Consider the following 24,439-nt stretch of genomic DNA (forward strand, 5'->3'; position numbering starts at 1 on the left):
GGCTAATTTCTTAACTTGACAAATGTTTTATAGTTATGTAAGATGTTAATATAAAGGGATCATTAGTGAAGAGTATACAGAAACTGCTGTTTTTACAACTCTTCAGGAGGTCTAAAATTATCTAAAAAATTTTTTAAAATAACTGTTAAAAAACATATACACATATGTATGTGTATATAAATAAATCAAGACTTCAGGGAAACTGGTATTGTGGGTACTCAGTTAAAAAATAGTGTTCTTGCCTGTATCAGTCATTGTCTCACTGGTTTATGAGCTTTAAGGTTCTCCCCCTTCTAATATTTGTTTCAACTTTTAAATTTTCATAAAAAAGCCTTTAACATTCCTATATTAGGCCACAAATAAAAATCCTTGAATAAAATTGGCACCATATTATCTCATAAAATCACTCATACCAACCTAAGACCCAGTCACTATTTTTACTCTTAATTCTTCTCATCATATGTTTGTATTGGTTTTTGTTTTTTTTAAATAAGGAGAGAAAATGGCTGAAAGATTTGTTTTCTTATTAATAGACCTGGCAGTCAAAAGGGGAAAAAAACACATTATCACTTGGATATCTTATTAAGAAATAGCAGGTTTTCCAATAACACACTATATACTGGAACTCACTTCAGATGTAAAAAGTAAGTACCTAAGTCTCTTCTACATGACAGCTTAGAGCCACCCAAGCAAAGGGCTTTCCTGGTGGCTTAGGAGGAAAGAATCCTCCTGCCAATGCAGGACACATGGGTTTGATCCCAGGGAAGAGAAGATCCCCTGGAGAAGGAAACGGCAACTCACTCCAGTATTCTTGCCTGGAGAATCCCATGGACACAGGAGCCTGGCAGGCTACAGTGCATGGATTTGCATAGGAGTCGGACACGACTGAGTGAGTGAACAACCACCATTCAAACAAATCCAGCTAAGACCCTTTCAGTATCGCTTCCTTAACTGTGGCTCTGAAGTGACTGTTATTAGTGGTGGTAAACATCTTTTTTATAAAACAGGCAATACTGTCTACACAATTTATTCTAGGGAAACAAAGCTAACCATCACATCTGCCTTTAAAAGAACATAATTTCCCGCTGTGGCTGATTCAGCCCCAGAGCATGAATCCCCTTTTACCCTCTGCATACCTTACTGTACACTGAGCAGATAAGCTGAGCTGAAGTCTGCTCATAGGGACCCTGATGGTGAAGCTGCAGATAAGCTGAGCTGAAGTCTGCTCATAGGGACCCTGATGGTGAAGCTACTATTTTAGATGGAGAATAGCATTCCCAAATGGTTGTGCTTATTACTTTTGCAGTGACTATTCCTACTCGCCATGGCGTTTTTCATTTGTGTTCATCACATTGCTCCGTATGGAAGCAGCTATAGTAAAAAGACAATGGGGGGGGGGAGGAAATTTTAAAGTGAAGCTTCATCTAAATACAATGAAGAAAACAAAAAAGAATATGCCCACATTTTCATTCCTATAGGCATGCCATTTCCAAATTAACCTTCTGATGGTAACAAGAAAAATAGAAGTGGTAAAACTCTAACCTGATAATCTATACAAAAAAAGGAGACAATCTACCTCAGAAACTCACTACACAGTGCAATATATTCAAGTGGTGAAAGGGTACAAATTTATCCAGAACTGCCATACTATCTGGCTGTCAGTACAGTCTCTTGAGTAATTATATTAAACATATTACTACAAAATATACCAAGAAATAGAGAATCATACTATATTTGTGAACTGCAAATAACAAAACAAAACAGAGGTCCAAGGAGGCTAAAGTCCAAGCTGTAATTTACACACAGAGTGTACGGTGAAAGCAGTTACAATGTACAAAAATGTGACAAGTAATCCAGATGTTTAAAAAAACAGAGCCTGTCCAAAGAACATCCAGTCTTATCCTGTAGGTTTCTGAGGAGCCTGTTACATAAGGTGAATTCCCCTCCTGCTGATAAGCAGCAGCTTGCCCAGGACACCCATGTATTTCTTTTTTTTTTTTCCACCCATATATTTCTTACTGGGCAAGTCTACTTGGCAATACCAATAACCCAAGAGCTCCCTAATACATTCACTGGTCTGAAAACAACTCATAACCCAACTGTTCTTCCAAGTCCTTTACCAGTTTTTCAAGTTTTCTATTAAAGGAAAGTTGGAATGTATTGCTTCTTGTCGTCAACAGGCATTTCAAAAGAAGGTAATTAACCAAAATCAAGAGTTCTTTGGTCGAGTTAGTAACAGGCTCCCCTTCTGTTCTAAATCCCTTCATAATCCCTTTTTTTCCAATTTTTCCAGTATGGCCTGGATTTTACAAACCGCCTCTTTCCTGGCCTGCCGGATGGAGTCCTGGCCCCCAGTTTCAACTGAATCCAGTTCCAGAAGTTCCTTGGTTAGCATCTCTTCCAGAAGCCAGTAGGCTTTGTCTGTCTTTTTTCCTACGAACTCTTCTACTTCTTGCTCAAGATACTGGACCTTCTCCAGCACGTGTATGATTTTTTTAATGCTTGGGGGAGTCCCTTCATCTGAAGATAAACCCTCTTCAGCAAGATGATTGCCCTGGTCTTGAGTGCTGGGATGTCCGTGGGTGGCATCACCGTACAGATGAGGCTCGGCACTATACTGGACCTGGGGATCCGAAAGCTCTGAACTGGCATCGCTCACTGACCCCGCGGGCTCGTACTGATGGGCGCTGCAAGGGAAGCTGTGCCGGCTCACGCCTCGCTCTGGCGGGCTGTAGGTGTAGGAGTCGTCCTTGGAGCGGGAGAGCAGAGAGGGGAGAAAAGCTCCTTTAATGGGAGTCCATCAGCATCAGATTTGTTAGCCCCCATCTCCCACCCGACCAGGAAGGTACATGAAAAGATTCCCCACCAATAAAACTGGACAGCCCTCTTTAACCATTTGAGGAAAATACAGCTCTGAAAAGATAAAAGGCAGAGAATTCCTGAGTATACAGGCTGGAATCTACCCTGAGGTAGGTCATCATCATGAACACCTCATAATCTATCTTTATCACCTCACAATCTGATCAGTGACTTAATAAATGGGAATTAGATAGTCCGTTCCCCTTGAGAGAGAAAACCTGAAGACAAATCTTAAAAAGGAACCTGGCCACAAGCAAATGATGTTTAAGTGTACAGTTTAATAAAACCATGCTATTTCACATTGGTTTTATCTTCTGTCTGGAGATAGAGGTAACAAATCTAATCTTTGATTTTAACATTCAGATAGTATTACAACTTATAAGAAAATGAGCACTTTCCTGTCTTTTTAAAAAAAGGAAATGAACCTAAAACTGCTCTAAAATATAAAGTCTATTTTTAAAAAGGTGGGGGGGAACTGGGCTACATAAAGTTGTAGGTGGTGGCCACCAGGTTTTTGAAACTAGTCCCCCTACTTAACACAGGCCGATGCAGAGAAATCCCATATTATGCTCTCTTGATTACCCCAACATTCAAAGAACAAGGTTTAGCAGGTGTCCTACCTTAGGCTGTGGGGGTGGCGGTGAAGCAGGTGGCTGAGGAGAGCCACTGCTAGGCCATGAGGAAGTGCCCTCGTTCATGTAGAGACCCCCCGGTGGTCCTGAGGGCGCAGCTGAAGGCCAGGGGTACCGGGTTCCCATTCCATAAGCACCTGGAGGCGCCCATGAGTCCTCCTGGGGTCGAACAGTTGGTCCTGGTTGTGGAACACTACGATTACCATCCCCATAAGGGTAATGGGGTACGCTCATTCCAGGGTTCTGGGTTGAGAGGAAGGAAATATGCTGGTCATTGCTAAAAAAACACTTAAAGAAGTAATGAAAATATTCTAGTGTAAACAGATCCTGAGCTGCCTCCTCTCCGCTTAACAGAGTATACTTCAGCTGCTACAGGGTTAAACTGGAGTATTTCTTAACAGTTGCAATAACTTCTCCAAGCCTACAAAAGCTTGGTTCCAAAGATACCAGGGGCAGGTTTGGTGACCGTCAAGCTCAGAAAGAATAGGGCCTAAACTTTAACAGCTAAAGCACAGCGTAAGTCTGTCCCTCAGATACCAGAAATAAATGCTATCAGGAAACACAAATGAAGACATCCTAGAACTCCCCGGGAAGTGAACAGAGATTCCTAAAATATTTAAAAATATAAACCTAACCTCTTGAAGTCAACAGAGAAATAAACTTGGTACCATTCATTAATAGTTAAAAACTAAAAAGACGACAGAAGAGTGCTCACCTGTGAAGCAGGATATCCTGGAACCTGCCCCCTAAGAGGGGGTGCTTCAGTCTGGCAGTCCTGCTGGGGGTACATCCAACGGGAGACTGGGGCTGGGCTGTTGCCAGGTGAACGATAAGTGCTTGGAACCTCTGTGGAGTAATTGGTCTGAGCATACCCAGGTGTGTAATAGGCCCCAGGGTATGAGGCAGTATTTGACCCCGGGCCAGTGGGGTATGGTGGGCCATATCCCCCATTTGTATAAGAATTCAAACTCTGGAAAAAGCAAAGTTGGGATAAAAAAGATGAATGAGTACAACAGCTGAAATGCCCTCACTCTGAGAACTTTGGGAAGAAAGGAGATGAGTAATGAAAATATCAACTACCTAAGCAATGCTTGAGAGGTGTTCTTATATTATAATCGTATACATATATTAAACTCATATTATCACTTTAGAGCCTGTGTCCTAACAATGGGAAGGTATATTGTGTGAAAGATGAAGTAATGGCCTTAGGGCTGTGCTATTAACCATTTTCATAAGAACACCTGACAGTCACACCTAACAGGAGGGAGGCTGTTCTGGGAAACCTGGCAGAATGGCTAAAGAAAGAAGAAAAGGACCCTGATACAACAGAAAGAAAAAAAGACCACAGAGACAGACTGAGCCCTGCCACAGGCTTTGTGTTTACTCTACTTTTTCAAGCAGGAAAATGGAAACCATGAACTTATTCTGCAGGGTTATTGTAAAAATTAAATGAGATGACATATATAAAGCTCAGTACAGTGTCTGGCACATAGTATGCTCAATAACTGATACCTAAAGTTTTACATCACCTATCCAGACTACTATTGATACCTAAAATCTTCAGTTTAGTAATCCAAATAAGATTAAAGCTAAACTTTAAATGATTACCTTCAGGTTTTCCATTATTTCTACTCTACCTTGTTAAGATGGTAAAAATGAAATCAACTTTTCCTGGACTCATCCTTCTAAAACTAGACAGTCTTTCCCATTTTAGGTAGGAGAATAAGAAAAGAATCTTGTGATAATAAAACAGACTTATTTTGGTGATCATTTGATAATGTATACAAATATCAAATCATTATGTTATACATCTGAAATGGATGCTAAATGTCAATTATACCTCAATTAAAAGAGTAGAAACCTGGAGAAGGAAATGGCAAACCACTCCAGTATTCTTGCCTGGGAAATCTCATGGACAGAGAAGCCTGGCAGGCTGCAGTCCATGGGGTCGCAAAAGGTTCAGACATGAATCCGTGACTAAATAACAACAATAATTCACCTGGAAAGGGGCACAATTCTTGAGGCACTATTCCTCTGTGTTCCCCCTTTGCCTGGCAAAGAAATAAAGCCACTCTTTCCTTGTCCTCCAAAAAAAAAAAAAAAGAGTAGAAACCTGATACCTTCTGTAGTTGTTAATAACTGAAGAAAATGAAATTTAAATCTGATTCCAAATCTACCACATCAAAAGGAGGGACAGGGCCTTCCCTGGTGGTCCCGTGGTTAAGCCTTGCCTCTCCAACTCAGGGGCAGGGATTCGACCCTTGGTGGAGGAACTAAGGCCCCCACGCTGCAGGGCACGCCCCCCCCCCCCCAAAATAAAGTCCTTATACAACATACGCAGCTGAAGATGATTTTAAAAAATGTGACTGTTTGTACTGTTTTTCAACTTCTAGAAATCCTTCCTAAGGAAATGATTCAACCAGAGAAAAAGTTATAAGCATGGATTTGTGAGCATGAGTCACCATCACGCAGTATCGAAAACAACCTAAACGTCCTGTACTGATGGAATGATTAAGTCAATTATAGGCTATTCATTGAAGGAATTTTATTCTGTCTTAAAATTCACTGTAGAATTGACCAGACATCTATTGACATTAAAGAATTATTTTTAGTGTTTTTTAAGTTTTAATAGTGGCATTGTGGTAATGTTTTAAAAATGTCCCTGTATATTAAAGATACATACTTAAGTATTTACAAGAGAAATAATGTGATATCTAGAATTTTCTTCAAAGCTCATTAAGAACATGGATGAAACATGAGGGCCATGTATTAATGATACTTTCTGAAGCTGAGTAAGGGCTCTACGGAGATCACTGTGCTATCCCATTACTTTGGATTATGTTTGAAAATTTCTTTACTATTAAAAAGGAAAAAAAAAATTCCTGTCATTTCACCCTGTAACAAGAACATATGAAAACCAAAAAGTAATGTTAAAAAGTATATGTAAAATAAGTTTAAAACTGGGTAAATACAATAGGGAGAAGACTGAAAACAAATTTACCAAAATATGGACATACTATGATGACAGTTAGTGGCTTTTCTCTCTTTTATTTCCCAAGTATTTAGTAATAGAGTTGCATTATTTTTATAGAAAAAAATTATCCTATTAAAAATGTCACATCAAAAAAAAAAAAAGTCACAAAATCCCAAGTATGTCTAGTGGGCTGCACAGAACATAGCTACTTCCATCTAGTCCAATTTTTTCATAAAGGGAAACTTGTATCTAAAGACAGCAAGCTGGGATTTGAAACCTGTCAGCTGATATGGCAACACATAAAATCTGAAACTGATCCACTATAAGGAGAATTAAGCAAAATCTTTGACAGTCACTGAATTTCTGTAGAAGTCTCATTCTGGATTCCAGAAGAAATCAAGAGACTGGAGCTTTTAAAACTCAAAACATATTCCAAGTGCTGCTTTTGTTCTAGAGGTAAATGTAAATATGACTCAGCATTTGAAAGTCAAAATACTGTCACACCATATGGTGTCTCACTGCAAGCTGAAGATTATCCAGGAGGAAATACTTCTTCCAAAAGTTGATTTTACAATTGATGGACTGCTTATAGATGTAGAATCCAAAGGGGAGAAAAGTGACCAGGTCTCTTACCCAGAAAGTGATGCACTGTTAATGGATTCCCTTCCCATTTGGTATATATGACTATCAAACAGCAAACAGACCCAATCCAAGTGGGAAAAATTACTTTTCCATTAGCAACACCACAATTCCTCCTGTAGTGCTTATCTTGAAAAACATGGAAAGCTTCACCACAAAAAGGACTCCGAGCCTTCACAATTATCAGCAGTCAACACCAACTTGAGTTTCTGCTGACACTCGCTTTTGGAACTGCCCAGTCTATCATCCTCCACTGGTCACTTCCTCAAGCAGCATCTCTACTTACAGAACTGGTTCAATTTTTGTCTCACAGGAGCTCCAAACCATGATACTTAGTAAGTTGTATTTGACAACCCAGTTCTCCTTTAAATTAAATGAAAAGGTATTACAGGTTCTGACCAAAGTCCTTTTGTATCTTGATTTCTCAAATTTAGAACATTATAAGAGGACTTCAGTTGTCTTTCTTTGAGCATTTCTGTTCCCAGGCACTCGGTGTTCTGTGGTGAAATCTTCCAGAAGTCAGGAGAATTATCTTCATCATCAGAAAATCAATGTGAAAACATCTGTCTTTCATCCTTTAGATACGTGGGAAAGCAGCTTTAGAAAAACAAGTCGCATTTGTGACCAATGAGAGGACTTTAAACAAACAACAGAAAACAAACCACCACAGGGACTTCCTTGCTGGCCCAGCTTCCTTGCTGGCCCAGTGGTTAAGACTCTGCTTTGGCACAGAGTTTGATCCCCAGTCAGGCAAGCAAACCAAAGACCCCCCACCACAATCATTACTAGAAAACCTGTGTGTTTATCATACTTTTCCCAAGTACCCTCTGGGTCAATAGATCAGAGCTACAACATGCATGATTACAACAACCAGAGTCAGAAGAACATGTATTAGCCTTGCAATCGTTACAGACCATGACTAAGCATGAGCTAATGATCACAGTTCAGAGATGTTTCAGCGTTTTTAAATCTTCTGAAGAATAGGTTGGCAGCAAAGAAAATAAAGGAGTTCTTGGCTCTCTAATCACTGTGAAAAGTAATTTGGCTATATTAAATAAAGATGTACATACCCAAACTCACCAATTCCACACACTAGGGAAATGCTTGTCTTGTATGTTGTACAAAAGAAAAGGGAAAAACAATGTTGAGTTAAAAAAAGCAAGGTGCAAGGGAATGCTAGGATGAAACCACTTACATCAAGTTTAAAAACTTGATATGTTTTTAAAATAAAATGTTTTAAAAATGTTAAGTTGTACTATAAAAATGCATATACACATGGCTAATTCATTTCAATGTATGACAAAACCCACTGCAATGTTGTAAAGTAATTAGCCTCCAACTAATAAAAATAAATGAAAAAAAAATGCATATACAAATAGTAAAAGCATAAAAACACATATGAGATGTAAATCTAACTTCAGCTTCAGTCCCTGATTGGGGAACCAAGACCCTGCATGCCATGTGCCATCATACACGAAAGCTTTTTTAAACGGGCAGAGGGTCTGAATAGACATTCTCCCAAAGACACACAGATGGCCAGCAGGCACACGGAAAGATGCTCAACATCCCTCCTCATCGGGGAAACGCAAATCAAAATCACAGTGACACACCACCTCATACCTATCAGAGTGGCTATTCTCAAAAAGACAAGAAGTACTGGATGAGGATGCTGAGAAAAGGAAACCCTTGTGTACTGTTGATGGGAAGGTAAACTGGCACAGTCACTATGGAAAACAGTATGGCGGTACCTCAGAAAACTAAAATCAGAACTACCGTATGATCCAATAATTCCATTTCTGGGAATATGTTCAAAGGGAACAACACCACCAACTTAAAAAGTACCCCATGTTCACTGCAGCATTATTTAAATAGCCAAGACACAGAAACACCCTAAATGTCCAGCAGTGGAAGAATGAATGAAGACAAAGTGAGACAGATATACCCACACACAATGGAGTATTATTCAAGCAAAAAACCAAGGAAATCTTGCCATTGGGACAACATGGATGGACCCTGAAGGCGTTAAGTTAAATGTGATACACAAATACTGCATGATCTCATTTATATGTAAAACCTAAAAAGCAAACAAACAAAAAAGGCCAACTCACAGACACAGACAACAGACTGGTGGTTCCAGAGGTGGAGCAGTGGGTTGCTGGTCAAAAGGTACAAACTTCCAGTTAGAAAGTAAATAAACCACAGAACGCAATGTGTACTCTACTAACTATAGTTAGATATTGCATTGTACATTTAAAAACTGACTGAGAGAGTTTATCTCAAAAGTTTTCATCACAGAGGCTTTCCTGGTGGCTCAGTGGTAAAGAATCTGCCTGCCCCTGCAGGGGACATGGTTTGATCCCTGATCTGGGAAGATCCCACATGCCACAGAGCAACTAAGCCCGTTCACCACAACTACGGAGCCGGTGCTCTAGAGCCCAGAAGCTGCAACTACTGAAGCCCTCGCACCCTAGAGCTGGTACATCGCAACAGAAACCACTGCAATGAGAAGCCCACGTGCCACACCCAACTAGAGACCAGCCCCCGCCCTCTGCAATTAGAGAAAGCCTGCATAGCAAGGAAGACCCGCTGCAGCCAAAAACAATACATTAAAAACTTTTTCATCACAAGAAAACAAAAATTTGTAACTACGTATGGTGACAGATGTTAACTAGACTTATGTGGTGATCATTTTGGAAAGCATATAAATACTGAATCTTTACATTATATACCTGAAACTAATATAACATTATATGTCAATCATAGTTCCATAAAATAACACATTTTTAGAAATAGGTACATTTTGCCTTTGTTGTTTCCAGGTCCTGAGAAATAATCTATCATATGTCAAGCCACCTCTGCCTTACGTAGTATCTGCCTAGATATCTCCCTATCTCTGAGTTTAAAATGTTAAAATGATTAAGTAGACTCCATTACATAACAAAACCCCACACATCTTTACTATAAAATTTCCACAGGTTCTGAAAATAAATCAGATCATTAAGAGAAAATTCAGAAAGTCTATCAATTTCAGATCATACCTGGCTTTGCATTTCCAGTCTTACAGGGTATGTACTTGGGTAAGGAGCCCGAGGTCGGGCAGTAGAATTCCAATAGCTAGTACTGTAACTAGGATATGGTGGCTGCTCCTAAGGGAAAAAAGGAAAGTAAATTCACTTTTACTTACTTTTCCTTACATCATTCTGAAAAGCTGATATAGAGGCAGTTGTAAGCATGGAAAAAGTCAAGACACAAAAAGCAATGGGACCCCATTCTAAAATCACTCGTTATTAAAACTGATGCAGATACATGGTGAACTGTGTGTCTAAGAACAAAGCAGTTATTAACTATTCTTGTGTATTATGCCACTTATATTCAATAACAAATGATATACCTACTATGTCCAGACAATTACCAAAACCAGAGACATTCAATTCCTTTATCCCTCTCCAATCCCGAACCCATCACTACTAATTTAATGAGTGCAGCCCAATTACAGTTGCTTGCCATTGTTAAGAGTAGCATTTACTTATCTCAATAGCTTTGCAACTTGAAGTTAACATTTTACTATTAAGTGAAAAGTGAAGTCGCTCAGTCGTGTCCGACTCTGCAACCCCAACTGACCAGGCTCCACCGTCCATGGGATTCTCCAGGACAAGAGTACTGGAGTGGGTTGTCATTTCCTTCTCCAGGGGATCTTCCCAACCCAGGGATTGAACCCAGGTCTCCTGCATTGTAGGCAGACACTTTTACAGTCTGAGTCACCAGGGAAGCCTTTTACTATTAAACTTTACTTCAAATGCAAACTCGACTTCTTTGCCTGCCACACCCCTAGGTTTTTTACATTCTTCCACTTTCTGCTAGGCTAAGCTTTCTTCTGGTGAAAGTGAAACAAAGTAAGTGAAGTCGCTCAGTCGTGTCCGACTCTTTGCGACCCCATGGACTGTAGCCTGCCAGGCTCTTCTGTCCATGGGATTCTCCAGGCAATAGTACTGGAGTGGGTTGCCATTTCCTTCTCCAGGGGATCTTCCCAACCCAGGGATCAAACCCGGGTCTCCCACATTGCAGTATCAGGAAATTAGGTAGAATAATTACCACTCCAAGGAGAAAATCTAGCTATGACATTAATTTCTACAGCTTTCACTCCAATCATTTGCAATAAGCCAAAATACTCTGATAAGAAACAAGATCAACTCAAAACTTCTCAGGCTATTTTAATATATGCACTTTTTATCCCATAAATTGAGCTATTTTGCTTTGAGCTTTATAGTTTAATTTTAAGCTTAAACAGGATCTTCAAATCTTCAAATATGGTTTCACAAAGAAATTCACTGGCAGTTGTAGTCACTGAGAATTTAATTATCACCATCTGAGCTTAACTGCACTACTTACCAGTTTCATAACACTTTGTTTTCAAAGCATGCAGTTATTCCACATGACATTATACAAGCTGGGCAAGTAGCATCTCCTTTACATAATATAGCAACTAGAGCAATACAGAAACAAGGAAACTTCACATTCTAAGAACCAGATTTCTCAATCAGGCAAATTCCCCTGATTAATGACTCCCCTTCCTTCCCCCCAGTTAAGTGGCATTTGACTAATTAACTGTTTCTCTCTACCAAGAATTTGAATCTTAATTAAAAAGAGGTGAAAACACAAGAGTTGAAGCTGACTCACCCCAGCAATGGTGAACCGACACCTAAATCCCCAGAACTTCCTTGGTTTCTGTCCCTTCCTACTGATTCTCCAAAGCCCCCACACATTTTTACTGCCTCCCCACCTTCCCTCTCCTCACTCCTTCCTTACTCAGCTTTCCAACACCTTCATCCCTTACCACTCTCCCTCAGAGGTACTCACCCTGCAAAAACCAATTACCCACTGACTTCCCATCTGTACCTCGCCAAAGTATTAGTGGAGAGAAACACAAGCTCTCTGGATTCACATAAGCAGACCCTCAGCATGGCCTAACAACCACACCACCCTTCCTGGGGATGTTCATCCCACTCTGCACAACAGCTAATATTTCACCTTCTTGTCCTCTCAGATCTCCAGTATCCTCTTATGATGACACCCCTCACTCAACAACTGGTAACTTTATCTCATCTTTCACCAAAAAAAAAAAATAAGGCAATCAGATAGAAACTATCTTCCTACTTTCTAAAGTTACCAATCTGTCCCTGTCTTCTCAGAACGTGTGCATGAACTGTCTTTGACCCTATTAAAAGGCCAAATCCTTCCTCATAGCTCTGGACCACATAACTTCTTACCATCTACAGAACTTTCACGAATCATCTATTTCTCCTAGTAGGGCGCACTGCCTCTTTTAAAAATACCAACTTGCCCTTAAGACTACCCTAAACAAATATTAAAACCTATTTTTAAACTACTATAATTAACAGTGTGACAAGTGATTGGGTGTCTAATGAACAATAACTTGATTAACAATAACCTGATAGTTGCTGAAGATGAGTGATGGATATCTGAGAATTTTACTACACTAGTTTCTCTACTTTAACGCAATGAATGTGTCACAAGTTTCCATAACAAAAAGTTAAAAAACAAAGTTATGGGGCAGAAGGTAGACTTCCCTTAAATACATCTTGTTTTGTACATTTGACTTTAGAATAATTATGAACATTTTACATAATTATGAAAGATAATGAAGTATTTTTAAATCCCTGAAAGGAAGCAAAATAAAATAAACACTAAATATTGAATTGATAAAGACACTTCACAGAAGGAAGTTCTTTCAAGTGGGTATAAAGCACAGTAATCTAACCAACATTACAACTCAGGTAAATAGTCTGCAGACTCCCCCAAATGAATTTTTCAGTAAGCATATTAATAATTACCAACATTGTTGGTACTGCTAATGAACGATTACACTGGTGTGATTGGAAATCAGTATTTTCATAATGGGAGATAAGGTATACAAGAATAATGAAATCAAGAGGTTTCCCAGGCGGCTCCGTGGTAAAACATCCACTTGCAGTGCAAGAGACGCAGGAGACGCGGGTTCAATCCCTGGGTTTGGAAAGATCTCCTGGAGGAGGAAATGGCATCCCACTCCAGTATTCTTTTCTGAAAAATTCCATGGACAGAGAAGTCTGGCAGGCTATAGGCCATGGGGTCACAAACAATCAGACACGACTGAGTGACAGCGCACACACACGTTTCACTCATTTATTTCAATAAACGTGTCTGAGGACCCACGGTTAACCAAGCACTGCACTGTGTGGAGGAACATGGAGGCCCCCCCAGATTTTACATTCCACAGAGGAGGGAGATAAACCATAACCAAATAATCAACAACAAAAAGAATAATGAATTAAAAACCCCATAGTCCTGGAATTCCCTGACAGCCCTCACTTCCACTGCAGGGTGCACAGGTTCCATCCCTGGCTGGGGAACAAAGATCCTGCAAGCCACCCAGCATGACTAAACAAAAAAAGTACAGTCCTTAAATTTATGTGAAAATTTTAAATTCAAACTGCATTTTATCTTTAAAAAAACCCTAACAAATTGATAATCACACATATACAAAAAAATTAATTCAAGTAACTCTTGAACAATCTTCTGAAGGATACCCTTAATGGTATACCTTCTAAAGGTAAAAGAAATGCAAAGAAATGCTGTCATTTGAACCCAGCCTGGGACCTGAAGATGAGCCCCTGCAGCAACCTCACAGAACGTGAGCAGGAAATAGTCACTGCTGTAAGCTACAACTAAAAAACAACTGATAACTAAACATCAAGTTGGTAACATAACCATACAGAAAAAAGAATCATTTCTAATGACTTTTAAATCACATTACTTTGACTGTACATTCTCAATGGAATATATTCCAAGGACCAGATGAACTGTGAAGAAACCTAAACTGCATCCATTAGTTATCTCTTAGTCAAAATACTGGTACTACTACTTTCGTTAACAGGTTCATCGAGACATAATTTACTACCATGCAATCTGCTCATTTAAACTGTGCAAGGCAATGGATTTTAGTATATGCAGATATACGAAAGCAATATATGTGATCATCACCACAATCAATTGCAGAACATTTCAAACCTCAAAAAAAAATGTTTCCATCAGCTACACCCTCCTATCTGCCATTCCATAGCCCTGCACCACCACTAATCTATCTCTACAGATATGCCTACCCTGGACACTTCATATAAATGGTAGCATGTATCATATAATATGTGATTTGTGGTATAAATTGTGACTGGCTTCTTCCACTTATATCTTAGGAAATTACAAGGGTTTCCAAGAGACCTATGCCAAAAACCTGGGGTAGAGATCAATATATATATTTTTTTCTTTTATCTCACACAGCATAGAGTTGAACCTTTTTTTTTAATCCAGTCCGACAATCCCTGTCTTTGATTGGATTGTTTAATCTATTCACAGTTGATGCTATTATGGATACAGTTGGATTTACATCTGTCATTTTACTTTCTGTTTTCTATATCTCATATTTGGTTTTGTTCCTCTGATCTTCCTTTACTGCTTTTGCATCAAGTGAGTATTTTCTAATGCAGCTTAATGCAGCTTTTTAATTTCTTTACTGAATATATATAAATATTTGTGGAGCTGTTAAACTCCACAAATTTCCAGCTAGTTTCTCTACTATTTCAACAAGACCCTGGGATGTGAATTGTTCCGCAAACCGATCCAATCACATTTGGGTTCCTTGGAAGGGACACCTCCCAAAGTCAGTGTCTGAGATGTGTTGACTCCAGAGGGCTCCTCCCAGCTATCTCCTTCCCCAGTTCTCTCCAGCTAACTAGCTGGCCTACCGTTTAGTTTTTATCTGCAATGAATCTACCGATCTCCTCCCAACGGCCTTTCACAGCAACCTCTAAGTTTCCGAGAACATCCTCAGGCTTCAGCTTAGCCATATTCTGATGCAAATAAAGTCAGTTCCTTGGGAAAACATTAGGAACTACTGGTTTTACAGCTTCCGCCTCCAGAGAAAAATGTCTGAGCCACATTCTGCAGTTAGTTGGGTTGGGGACAAGGGTGTGCTTCTTTGAGAGACACCCCTGCTCTAAGAGCTGAGCACCTGGAAGGGGGAAGACAGGAGCCTCAGGCCTTCCCAGCGGGCCTCCAGACCAGGGACAGGGCGATCAGAGCCCCGCTGCCCTTCAAGGTAAAGCCCCCATTCCACAGGGAGGGTCAGGGTGGGGGTAGAAACACCACTACTGACCGCACTTGCCCGGAATGTGGCCTCTGCAACAGTAGCTGGGGGCGAGATGAGCAATGCTGACGTGCTGTTCTCCCAGGATGTCTGGGACCTGGGAGCCAGCAGCTTTGTTTTATTTGCCCTCCTGTCTGAAAAGGAGTTTCTGTATCACTGAGCTGGGGTGGAAGAGGTGGAGGATCCCACAGAATCTCACTGCTCTTACTGAGTTTGAGTACATTTTCTATCATAAATGTTTCTTCGTTTGCTAAATTCCCTGAAACGATTTCCAGAGACTTTAATATGGTTGTTTTTTTAAAATATTTTTCACCAGTTTCATGGAGGACTGGGCCCACAAGAGCTCCTCACGCTGTCACGCCTGAGCTGGAACCTGGCATTATTTTAAAATTATTTTATATGTTATTGCAGGATTGAATTAATACAAGTATTTGTAATTACCTTAATATTGTTAGAAACCAAGATTTCCATATAAAAGTAATAAATACAGTGCTCACTTCAGCAGCACATATACAAAAATTGGAATGATAACAGAGATTTAGTATGGCCCCTGCATAAGGATGACACGCAAATTCGTGAAGCATTCCATATTTTTTGATAACACTGTATTGTAAATGATTAAAACTAGCTAACTAGCTAAGAGAATAGAACGTAAGTTTTCTCACTAAATAAAAGATAAATATGTGAGGTGCGATGGATGTGTTCGTTCTTGATTGTGAGAATCCTTTCCCAACATATACATATAGCAAATTATCATGTTGTATGCTTTGAATATATTACAATTTCATGTGTTAGTTGTACCTCAATAAAGCTGAAAATTTTTTTAAATAAATACAATCTAAGAAGAAAAATAATCTGACATTAAATTTAAATTAACACAAATATGAACTCATTTATTTTTGTTTTAAAATACTTAGTCACAACACTGAAAATCAACTATACGTCAATAAAAAAAACTTTTTAAATGCTCATTTTGTATAACTGTTCATTTAAAAGGTCTAGAAGCAATGACAACACAATAGCAATCAGTACAGCTCACACCAAATGTAACTTCTGTACCAGTGATCTTAAAAACTACTGGCCCTCAGCAAGATCAAACCAGTCAATCTTAAAGAAAATCAACCCTGAATTTTCACTGGAAGGACTGATACTGAAGCTGAAGCTCCAATCCTTTGGCCACCTGACACAAGGAGCCGACTCACTGAAAAAGACCCTGACGCTGGGAAAAACTAAAACAAAAGGAGAAGGGGGTGGCAGAGGACGAGACGGGTGGATGGCACCACCGACACAATGAACATTAATTTGAGCAAACTCCGGGAGACAGTGCAGGGCAGGGAAGCCTGGCGCGCAACAGTCACCAGGGTCACAATGAGTCAGATAAGACTGAGTGAACGACAACTGGCCCTCAGTTCCAAACCCAGCATTCTGTAGCTGGCTCTGAGATGCAGGATCAGGAGTCTGCAAACACTTCTTTTTATCACCTGTTTACTATGGGATTCTGCCAATAGGGGGCACCAGGTTAGAGGAGGGAGAATGGACTTGATCCTTCCTGTTTGCTTGCTTGCCTCCTGTTTCTGCCAGTGCCAGGCCAGCAAAGCCCGTCAACCTGCAGGCAGTGTTGGCCAGCAGCCATCTCCAGGCTCCTCTGGTTTCCTGAGAACTCCTTGGAAGTACCAATACCAGTGCCTCCTTGGTTCCAGTGACAAAGGTCATTCTTCCAAGTTTCCAGATTCTATTAATTCCACAATCTCTCCCTCTTTATTCCCCAGCCGCAAGAACTGAGGTTGTTCCCTGCCATAACTATCTTCTGAGTTACTTCAATATTCTCTCTTTATCTTTTCAGATCTTTAACACCCATTTAACTAATTTCCTAAATCAAATTCTCTCTTATAAAGGAACTAGTGTAGGTTCTATTTTCCTATCCGGATCCTGACACACATAGCTTCTAAATAAAATTATCTAATTAAAACAAAACAAAAGTTTCTTAATGGAATGGCTCAGTATGACATCTGGGACAGGCTATATAATAAGCCTAGCATATCTTGTACCAGAAATCAAAGAAGCTGTCAAAAAATCAGTGGGTCATGTCAAAAGAACTCTGAAGCCAAGAACAGGGGAGGGGACTCCCATTGCCTTAATATAAGATCATTTAAGCAATAAAAAGAATGACTGCAACTGACTGAAACACATTTGAAACATTGAATATATATGTGTAGACATACCTACATGTTATGAGCTCATAAAAATATTTTTAAAAATAAGAACATAGTTCTTTTTCTGTAATTTTAATGGGGTTTAGAAATGAATAAACAGTTAATCTTTCGTTTTATCCTCAGAGTCCTTTTTTTTAACAGGTGGATAATTATTTATTCCTTGATTGTGACAGTGGTTACATAATCATATGCATTTGTCAAAATTCACAGAACTATACCTTAAAAATGGTAACATTTATAATATGTAAATACATCATAATTTTTATATGAAAAAAGAATGTCATCAATGAAGCAGTAAAAATTATTTGTATTAAGTCTTAATTAAGAAGATTGCCTTTGCTTTTTTTTCCCTTTTGGACAAAATGGAACAAATCTAAAAATATTTCCAATAACAAAGAAAGTCTGCAGCTCAACACCTTCCTACTGCTGCTGCTAAGTCACTTCAGTCATGTCCGACTCTTCGCGACCCCATGGACTGCAGCCTACCAGGCTCCTCCGTCCATGGGATTTTCCAGGCAAGAGTACTGGAGTGGGGTGCCATTGCCTTCTTAGGAACACCTTCCTAACATGACACTAATTCTATGAAATAGCATTTGGTTTCACAGGAAGCTGGCTGAAGCTGTTCTATAAATCAAGTTGCCAATTTTATCATGTGCCCAAGTCTTTCCAAACTTTTTATATGCTGTCTGAAACTAGCCAAGGTAATGCTAAAAGATGATATAACCTAAACAAATATGATAAAAGGTTTTTTCAAGTGAGAATATTATGAATTAAAGTTCTTGTGATGAAGGATATTTTATTAAAATTATGCAAGAACATAATGCAAGTTTACTTTCTTCTCTTCTGAAAAGAAACACCTAAATCTCAGGTGAAGGCTGAAGTCAGCTCCTTTCAAATTTATCGAAGAGCTACCTAGTCCCATCAGAAGATAACTGTTTCTTATGATACACGGTCAACTTTACAAAATGCCTTGCCACCATGACTCCAAAACACCCCAGCCCAGACGAACCTAGCAGCAGAGGGGGCGGAGCGGCGCTGCTTCTACCTGCGAGCCCTTTACAGACTTGTTACATTTTCTCATAAGAATTAGACAACAATTACTAGAAAACTCCCAGGTGGCTTCCCAGGTGTCTGGGTGGTCAAGAATCTGCCTGCCAATACAGGAGCTGCAGAAGCAGTGGGTTTAATCCTTGGGTCAGGAAGATCCCCTGGAGGAGGAAATGGCAACTCACTCGCGTATTCCTGCTGGGATAATCCCATGGACAGAGGAGCCGGAGGGGCTGCATGCAGTCCATAGAGTTGCAAAGTGTTGGACATGACTGAGCACACACACACACATTAGAAAAATACATTATAAATTAGTTTTATAGCGATCTGTTCCAAAAATCACTAAAAAGCACTTTCTCCTCCTGTATTGGCCTGTCATCACAAATCTCAGCTTTACTGTCACGTGGGTCTCTGCTGTGCTTCCCTACACAGCCTTCCTTTTCCCTAGCACCTGCTTCAGATATCACCATATCAAGTTCCCAGCTACCCCATCCCACTTCCTTAACCCTCAGATGGCCTCCTGCTTCATCAACCAAGAGCTGAAACTCCTGCAATGCCCTCCCCTCCCAACAGCTTCATTTCCCCTTCTCTAGCTCTGAGGAGGTTTCTCGGGTCTTCCTCACTTCTTACTCCACCTCTCCCCAAGACACATTCCATCCTTCTGTTAGTATCTTTTTTTCACAATCTACTAGCTTTCTCTCTCCTCTGCTGACAAACATTCTCAAGCCACTGAATCCTAAAAATGCTTCCCTCAACCCTGGTTCCCAGTCAAGTGGCCATTTTCTCATTTACTAACAGTTTACATTAGTTGTCTTCCCAAATCCCCCAATCATTACTTTAATACTATTTTAAAGTCCCACCACTAGAACCAGCAATACTTTAACTGCCAATCCAAATGCTTCTCTTCAGTTCTCATATCACTAACCTGCAAAGTAGCGGTGGTCTATATTACACGACATCCTGCTTTTCCTCCTATCCAAGTATTCTCACTCATTGTCTTCTGGGTTTTCTCTCTCTGTTACCCTCCTAGATCTCAAAGCTCTCCCCCGGCAGCATAACCCAATCAGGTAATTCACCCATGCTTCCATGTAGTGACTCTCCAATCACTGTCTCCATCCCCTGACTCCGTGCTGAGTCCCACATGTATTGCTTTGTTCCCACAGACAACTCCTCAATGCCACAGACTGTAAAACTGGATATCGGAAAACAAAAACAAAATCTTAGGCATCTCATTCACCAGTCGCATACACTGCATCCAGAGCTTGGTAACCACCATCACAAACTGGCTTCCGGCAGAAATGAAATAAAGGTGAGACTTCCCTGGTGGTCCAGTGGTTAAGAATCCACCTTGTAATGCAGGAGAAGGGGTCCCATCCGGGCTGTGGAATTAAGATCTCACATCCACACCGCAACAAACAATCCCACACGATGCAACAAAGATCTCACATGCCCCAACTAAGACCTGATGCAGCCAAACAAATCAACATCGTTTTTTGAAAAGAAATGATCCCTAGTTCTTTGGTACAAAACTAAACCACATCTTCCCATAAAAATCTGTTCTTCCTTGTTAATCCTAGGAAATACTAAAAATTCAGAATCCTTCTGTTTCTCCTGCAATCCTCACTTTCAGTTGATACACACCTTTGAAAATGTCTTTTGAATCTATGTAACTCATTATAAAACATATCCAAAAAGTAAGATGGATAGACGTGGTCAATGTAATAAATGCTAATAAAATCTAGGTAGTGGGTATGTGGGTCTTCACGTACAATTTCAACTTTTCTATGTTTGAAAATATTTATAATAAAATGTTGAGAAGAAAACCTATCTACATTCAGACATTGTTCAAACACATGCCATTTTCTTTTCTGACCTAATTTGGGAGCCTAACCTGAGCTGTCTCCCCAAACCCTCCCACTGAAACCATCCTGCAAGATGACTGCCAATGACCCCTGCCTTCTGTATGCACATCTGAGTGAAGATGCCTCCCACACTGTACCGGGGTCAGTCTCCATGACTAGTAATGGATGTCATAAATGAAGGTGTATCACTACCAAGATGAGGTTATGAGAGGCTGCGGCTTCCAGCTTCCGTCTATCTCAGCACTCTCTCAGAGGACTTGGGGAACATGTGAATCACCCAGTTGTTGTTCAGTCACAGCCACGTCCAACTCTTCGCAACCCCATGACTGCAGCACACCAGGCTTCTCTGTCCTTCACTATCTCCCGGAGCTTGCTCTAACTCATGTCCATTGATGATACCATCCAACCATCTCAACCTCTGTCACCCCCTTCTCTCTTGCCCTTAAATTTCCCCAGCATCATGGTCTTTCCCAATGAGTTGGCTCTTCGCATCAGGTGGCCAAAGCATTGGAATGTCAGCTTCAGCATCAGTCCTTCCAGTGAATATTCAGGGTTGATTTCCTTTAGGATTGACTGGTTTGATCTCCTTGCTGTCCAAGGGACTCTCAAGAGTCTTTTCCAGCACTTCAGTTCGAAAGCATCAATTCTTCAGTGCTCAGCCTTCTTTTTGGTTCAGCTCTCACTTCGGTACGTGACTACTTGAAAAACCACAACTTTGACTAGACAAACCTCTGTTGGCAAAGTGATGTCTTGTTAAAAGCTTTGGGCAGGGCCTGAGATACAGCATTTCCAACAAGCTCCTAGGTGATGTATGTGCTGCAAGCTTAGGAATCAAACTACAGCGCTGCAAGTCTAGCTAACAAAGTAAAAAAAGAAAAGAAAACAGTAAGAGGTTCTCCATTTTTCTCCTGCCATATTTAAATACATTAATATAGAGTCAAGCCTTTGTAATGGTTCAGAGCAACCTCATCTCAATCCATTCAATTCCGTTGTGCAATGCTTCTCAAACGTGATATGCATATGCTTCACCTGAGGATCTTATTAATCTGCAGCAGCAGTAAGTATGGAGGAGGAAACAGTCTGCACTTCTAACAGCCCCCAAGCGAAGTTGAAGCTTCTGGTCCATGGCCCACAGTTTTAGAGTAAGGTTTTAAAGGGTTTCTATACCTTTTTAAAGTCTGACATGTTTGACTATATAAAAATGCAAAACATATGTCAAAAACCACAAAAAAGTCAAAAGACAAGCCACAAATTTAGAAAAGACGTTTGCAGTATGTAGGACATCACGTTTATCTTTTTTATGAGTTTCCTACTGCTGCCTAAGAAATTATCATCCGATACTTACTGAGTTTCAGAAATATCTGCCTGAAAGACTCTTGAAATGATTTACAAATGCCCATCACACATTCCAGCTTTATCCTCCACCCCTCCAGCACCATCACCCACCTGTGTGCACACCTGTTCTCCACCTTAACCTACAACTCCCTGCATGACACTGAGATCTTAACTTCTCTAACCTTAAAAAAAAAAAAAAGTCACAAAGTCATGTCCAACTCTTTTATGACCCCACAGACTGTAGCCCGCTAGGCTCTTCTGTCCATGGGATTTCCCAGGCAAGAACACTGGAGTGGGTTGCCATTTCCTTCTCCAGGGTATTTTCCCAACCCAGGGATCGAATTCTTTACTGCTGAGGCACTTAGGAAGTCCTCTCTAACCCTAACCAAAAATAAAAACAAAACATATTTTTGTTTTGATAGCACAGCAAGTCCAGGCAGTGTCTTCAGCTCAGCGGGCCTCCCCTCTATCCCTTCAAGTGAGCCTCAGTCTAGTTTGCCTACTTACAGGCCAAGTATTTCATCACGCTACTCCGTCATGGGACCAAAATCCCACAGCTCCTTATTCCAGATTTAGACAGAGAAATTATGGACCGTTCTTAACAATTAACCTCTCACTACATGTTTTATCTCATACAATTTTTTTAAAACTATAACATACCATAAAACTCACCCTTTTAAAGTGTACAATTCATGGTTTTAATATACTCAGACCTGTGCAGCTATCGTCATTAAATCCAGAATATTTTCATCATCCCCAAAGGAAACTCTATACCCTTTATCTATCTTCCTCAATGTCCCCAGGTCCACAGCCCCTGCAAACAAATTTTTCTACAGATTTCTATATCCTGGATTTCTCCAAAAAATGGATTCATACAGCCATTTGGTCTTTGCGTCTTCATCCATGTAGCATATGTTCAACGTTCATCCATTTACATAATGTCTCACAATACTTCATTACTTTCTATGGCTAAACAATTTCATTGCATAAATACACTGTGCTGCGCTGTGTTTAGTCGTTCGTTCAGTGCTGTCTGACTCTTTGCGATCCTATGGGCTGTAACCCGCCAGGCTCCTCTGTCCATGGGGATTCTCCAAACAAGGATACTGGAGTGGGTTGCAATTCCCTCCAGGGGTATGAATATACTATTTTTATCAATTCCTCAGTTGATGAGCATTTGGGATATTTCCCTTTTTTGGCTATTATAAATAACGTTGCTATGAACATGTGTGTACAGGTTCTTATGTGGACATGTTTTCAGTTCTCTTGGGTATATATCTAGCAGCAAGCTTGCTAACACTTAACGTTTTTACGAACTGCCAAACCGTTTTCCAAAACACTGAACCATTTCACATTTCCACCAGTAATGTCTGGGAATTTCATTATTAAATTTCAACCAATGAGACTGTTATAATTCCTGAAGACAAGAAGAGGTATGCCCTCACCATAGAACCGTAATCTTCTACGAAGAATACTGCATTAACAAAACAGAAGTATTATTTCCGGCACGACGACACAAAATAAAATGTCAGAGGTCTGAATATATTGAGCAAGTGAGTTAACCTTTCACGGCCAGCAGTTCTTCCATCGTAAAACAGGGACGCTGTGATGATATCTACGTCGCAGTCACCGTTAAGATTATATACAACCCACGGATAAGTGCTTTCCAACACTAATGATCGGTGATTCAATGCCGGGCAATGCTTTAGGGGCAAAGGGCTAAATGCCCAGGTCCCTCCCTTTCCTTCGCGTTCCTTCCCAGCGGGAGGGGGCTGCGGCCAACTCCCTCCTCGGAGAGAGCCGGCCCCCACGAACCACGCAGAATAAATTGTTAGGACTGGAAAAGCAAAGCCAGGTCACTCCAGCCCAATCTCGTCCCCCAGACGAGAGATTCACAGCCTGCTACTCAGCTTAGCAGGTTCAGCGCAGATCTTTTTTTTTTTTTTTTCCTGGTAAGAAGACATGTATTACGGCAGAAGCACAACAGGAGGGGCAGAGAAAACACAAGCATATACCCCCACCCACGATCCTGGTCTCTCGTCTCTCCAAAGCCGTAATAGGAAAACGCACGAAACCCAATTCATTACGAACTCTTGGGAGCTTTATCAATCCCAATGGCCCTCACCCCCAAAGACTCCCCTATCGGACCCCCCCACCCAACCCCGGGGACCGGCGGCGCAAAGCTCACCTGGTGGCCTCCTCCAGCACGACCCGGCTCTGACCAGGCGCCTCCAGACGCGTAGTAGCCATCGCCTCCTCCGCCTTCCCCCGGCCAGGTGGTCTCCGCCGGGCCGCCCCCGCGCCCCCGCCAGGAAATGGGAGGCTGGGGAGGCTCGGGGCGCGGGGGGTAGATGGGCGGAGGCGGGTGCACCGGCACATCCCCACCCCCAGGCCCGTAGTAGCGGCCATAAGACGGGCCGTCACTGGGGCCGTAGCCCGAGCGCCTCAAGGCCGACATGGGCTCTGCCGCCCCCAGGCGCTTCCCGCCCCCCCGCCCCCCACGGCCGGCCCACCGCGCAGGCGCCGGCGGGGGAGCGCGAATGGACCGCAAGGAAAGGGGGTCGGCCTGCAACAGCCAATCCTAGGCCGGATCCCGCCCCCCTCCGCTTCCGCGTCCTGAGAGGCCGAGGGCGGTGTCCGTGACTCTGGGGTCTAGGAAGCAGGAGAACGAGCGTTCC

The 24,439-nt window shown here is 41.1% G+C and overlaps 1 protein-coding gene, 1 non-coding gene and 1 pseudogene across 3 annotated transcripts; 2 read left to right on the forward strand and 1 right to left on the reverse strand.

Moving 5' to 3' along the window:
- Positions 1-1,767: 1,767 nt before the first annotated feature.
- BAG4 (BAG cochaperone 4) lies at positions 1,768-24,253 on the reverse strand. 2 transcript variants are annotated; one of them, XM_020876229.2, is made up of 5 exons: positions 23,950-24,253; positions 10,143-10,250; positions 4,207-4,461; positions 3,480-3,734; positions 1,768-2,749 (listed from the first exon to the last, which is right to left on the reverse strand). In XM_020876229.2, the coding sequence occupies exons 1-5, from the start codon at positions 24,217-24,219 to the stop codon at positions 2,264-2,266; spliced, it is 1,374 nt and encodes a 457-aa protein (XP_020731888.1). In that variant the 5' UTR covers positions 24,220-24,253; the 3' UTR covers positions 1,768-2,263. The 2 variants fall into 2 exon arrangements, with proteins under 2 accessions (XP_020731888.1, XP_020731890.1); XM_020876231.2 differs by lacking the exon at positions 10,143-10,250 and having other exon boundaries at positions 23,950-24,251.
- On the forward strand, positions 4,548-8,349 carry LOC139032550 (origin recognition complex subunit 3 pseudogene; annotated as a pseudogene).
- On the forward strand, positions 15,794-15,899 carry LOC139032671 (U6 spliceosomal RNA). The gene has a single exon (XR_011485250.1). It is a non-coding gene; the product is annotated as a U6 spliceosomal RNA (small nuclear RNA).
- Positions 24,254-24,439: the final 186 nt, after the last annotated feature.

The sequence above is a fragment of the Odocoileus virginianus genome, chromosome 32, assembly GCF_023699985.2.
Source record: "Odocoileus virginianus isolate 20LAN1187 ecotype Illinois chromosome 32, Ovbor_1.2, whole genome shotgun sequence".
Classification (NCBI taxonomy): Eukaryota; Metazoa; Chordata; class Mammalia; order Artiodactyla; family Cervidae; genus Odocoileus; species Odocoileus virginianus.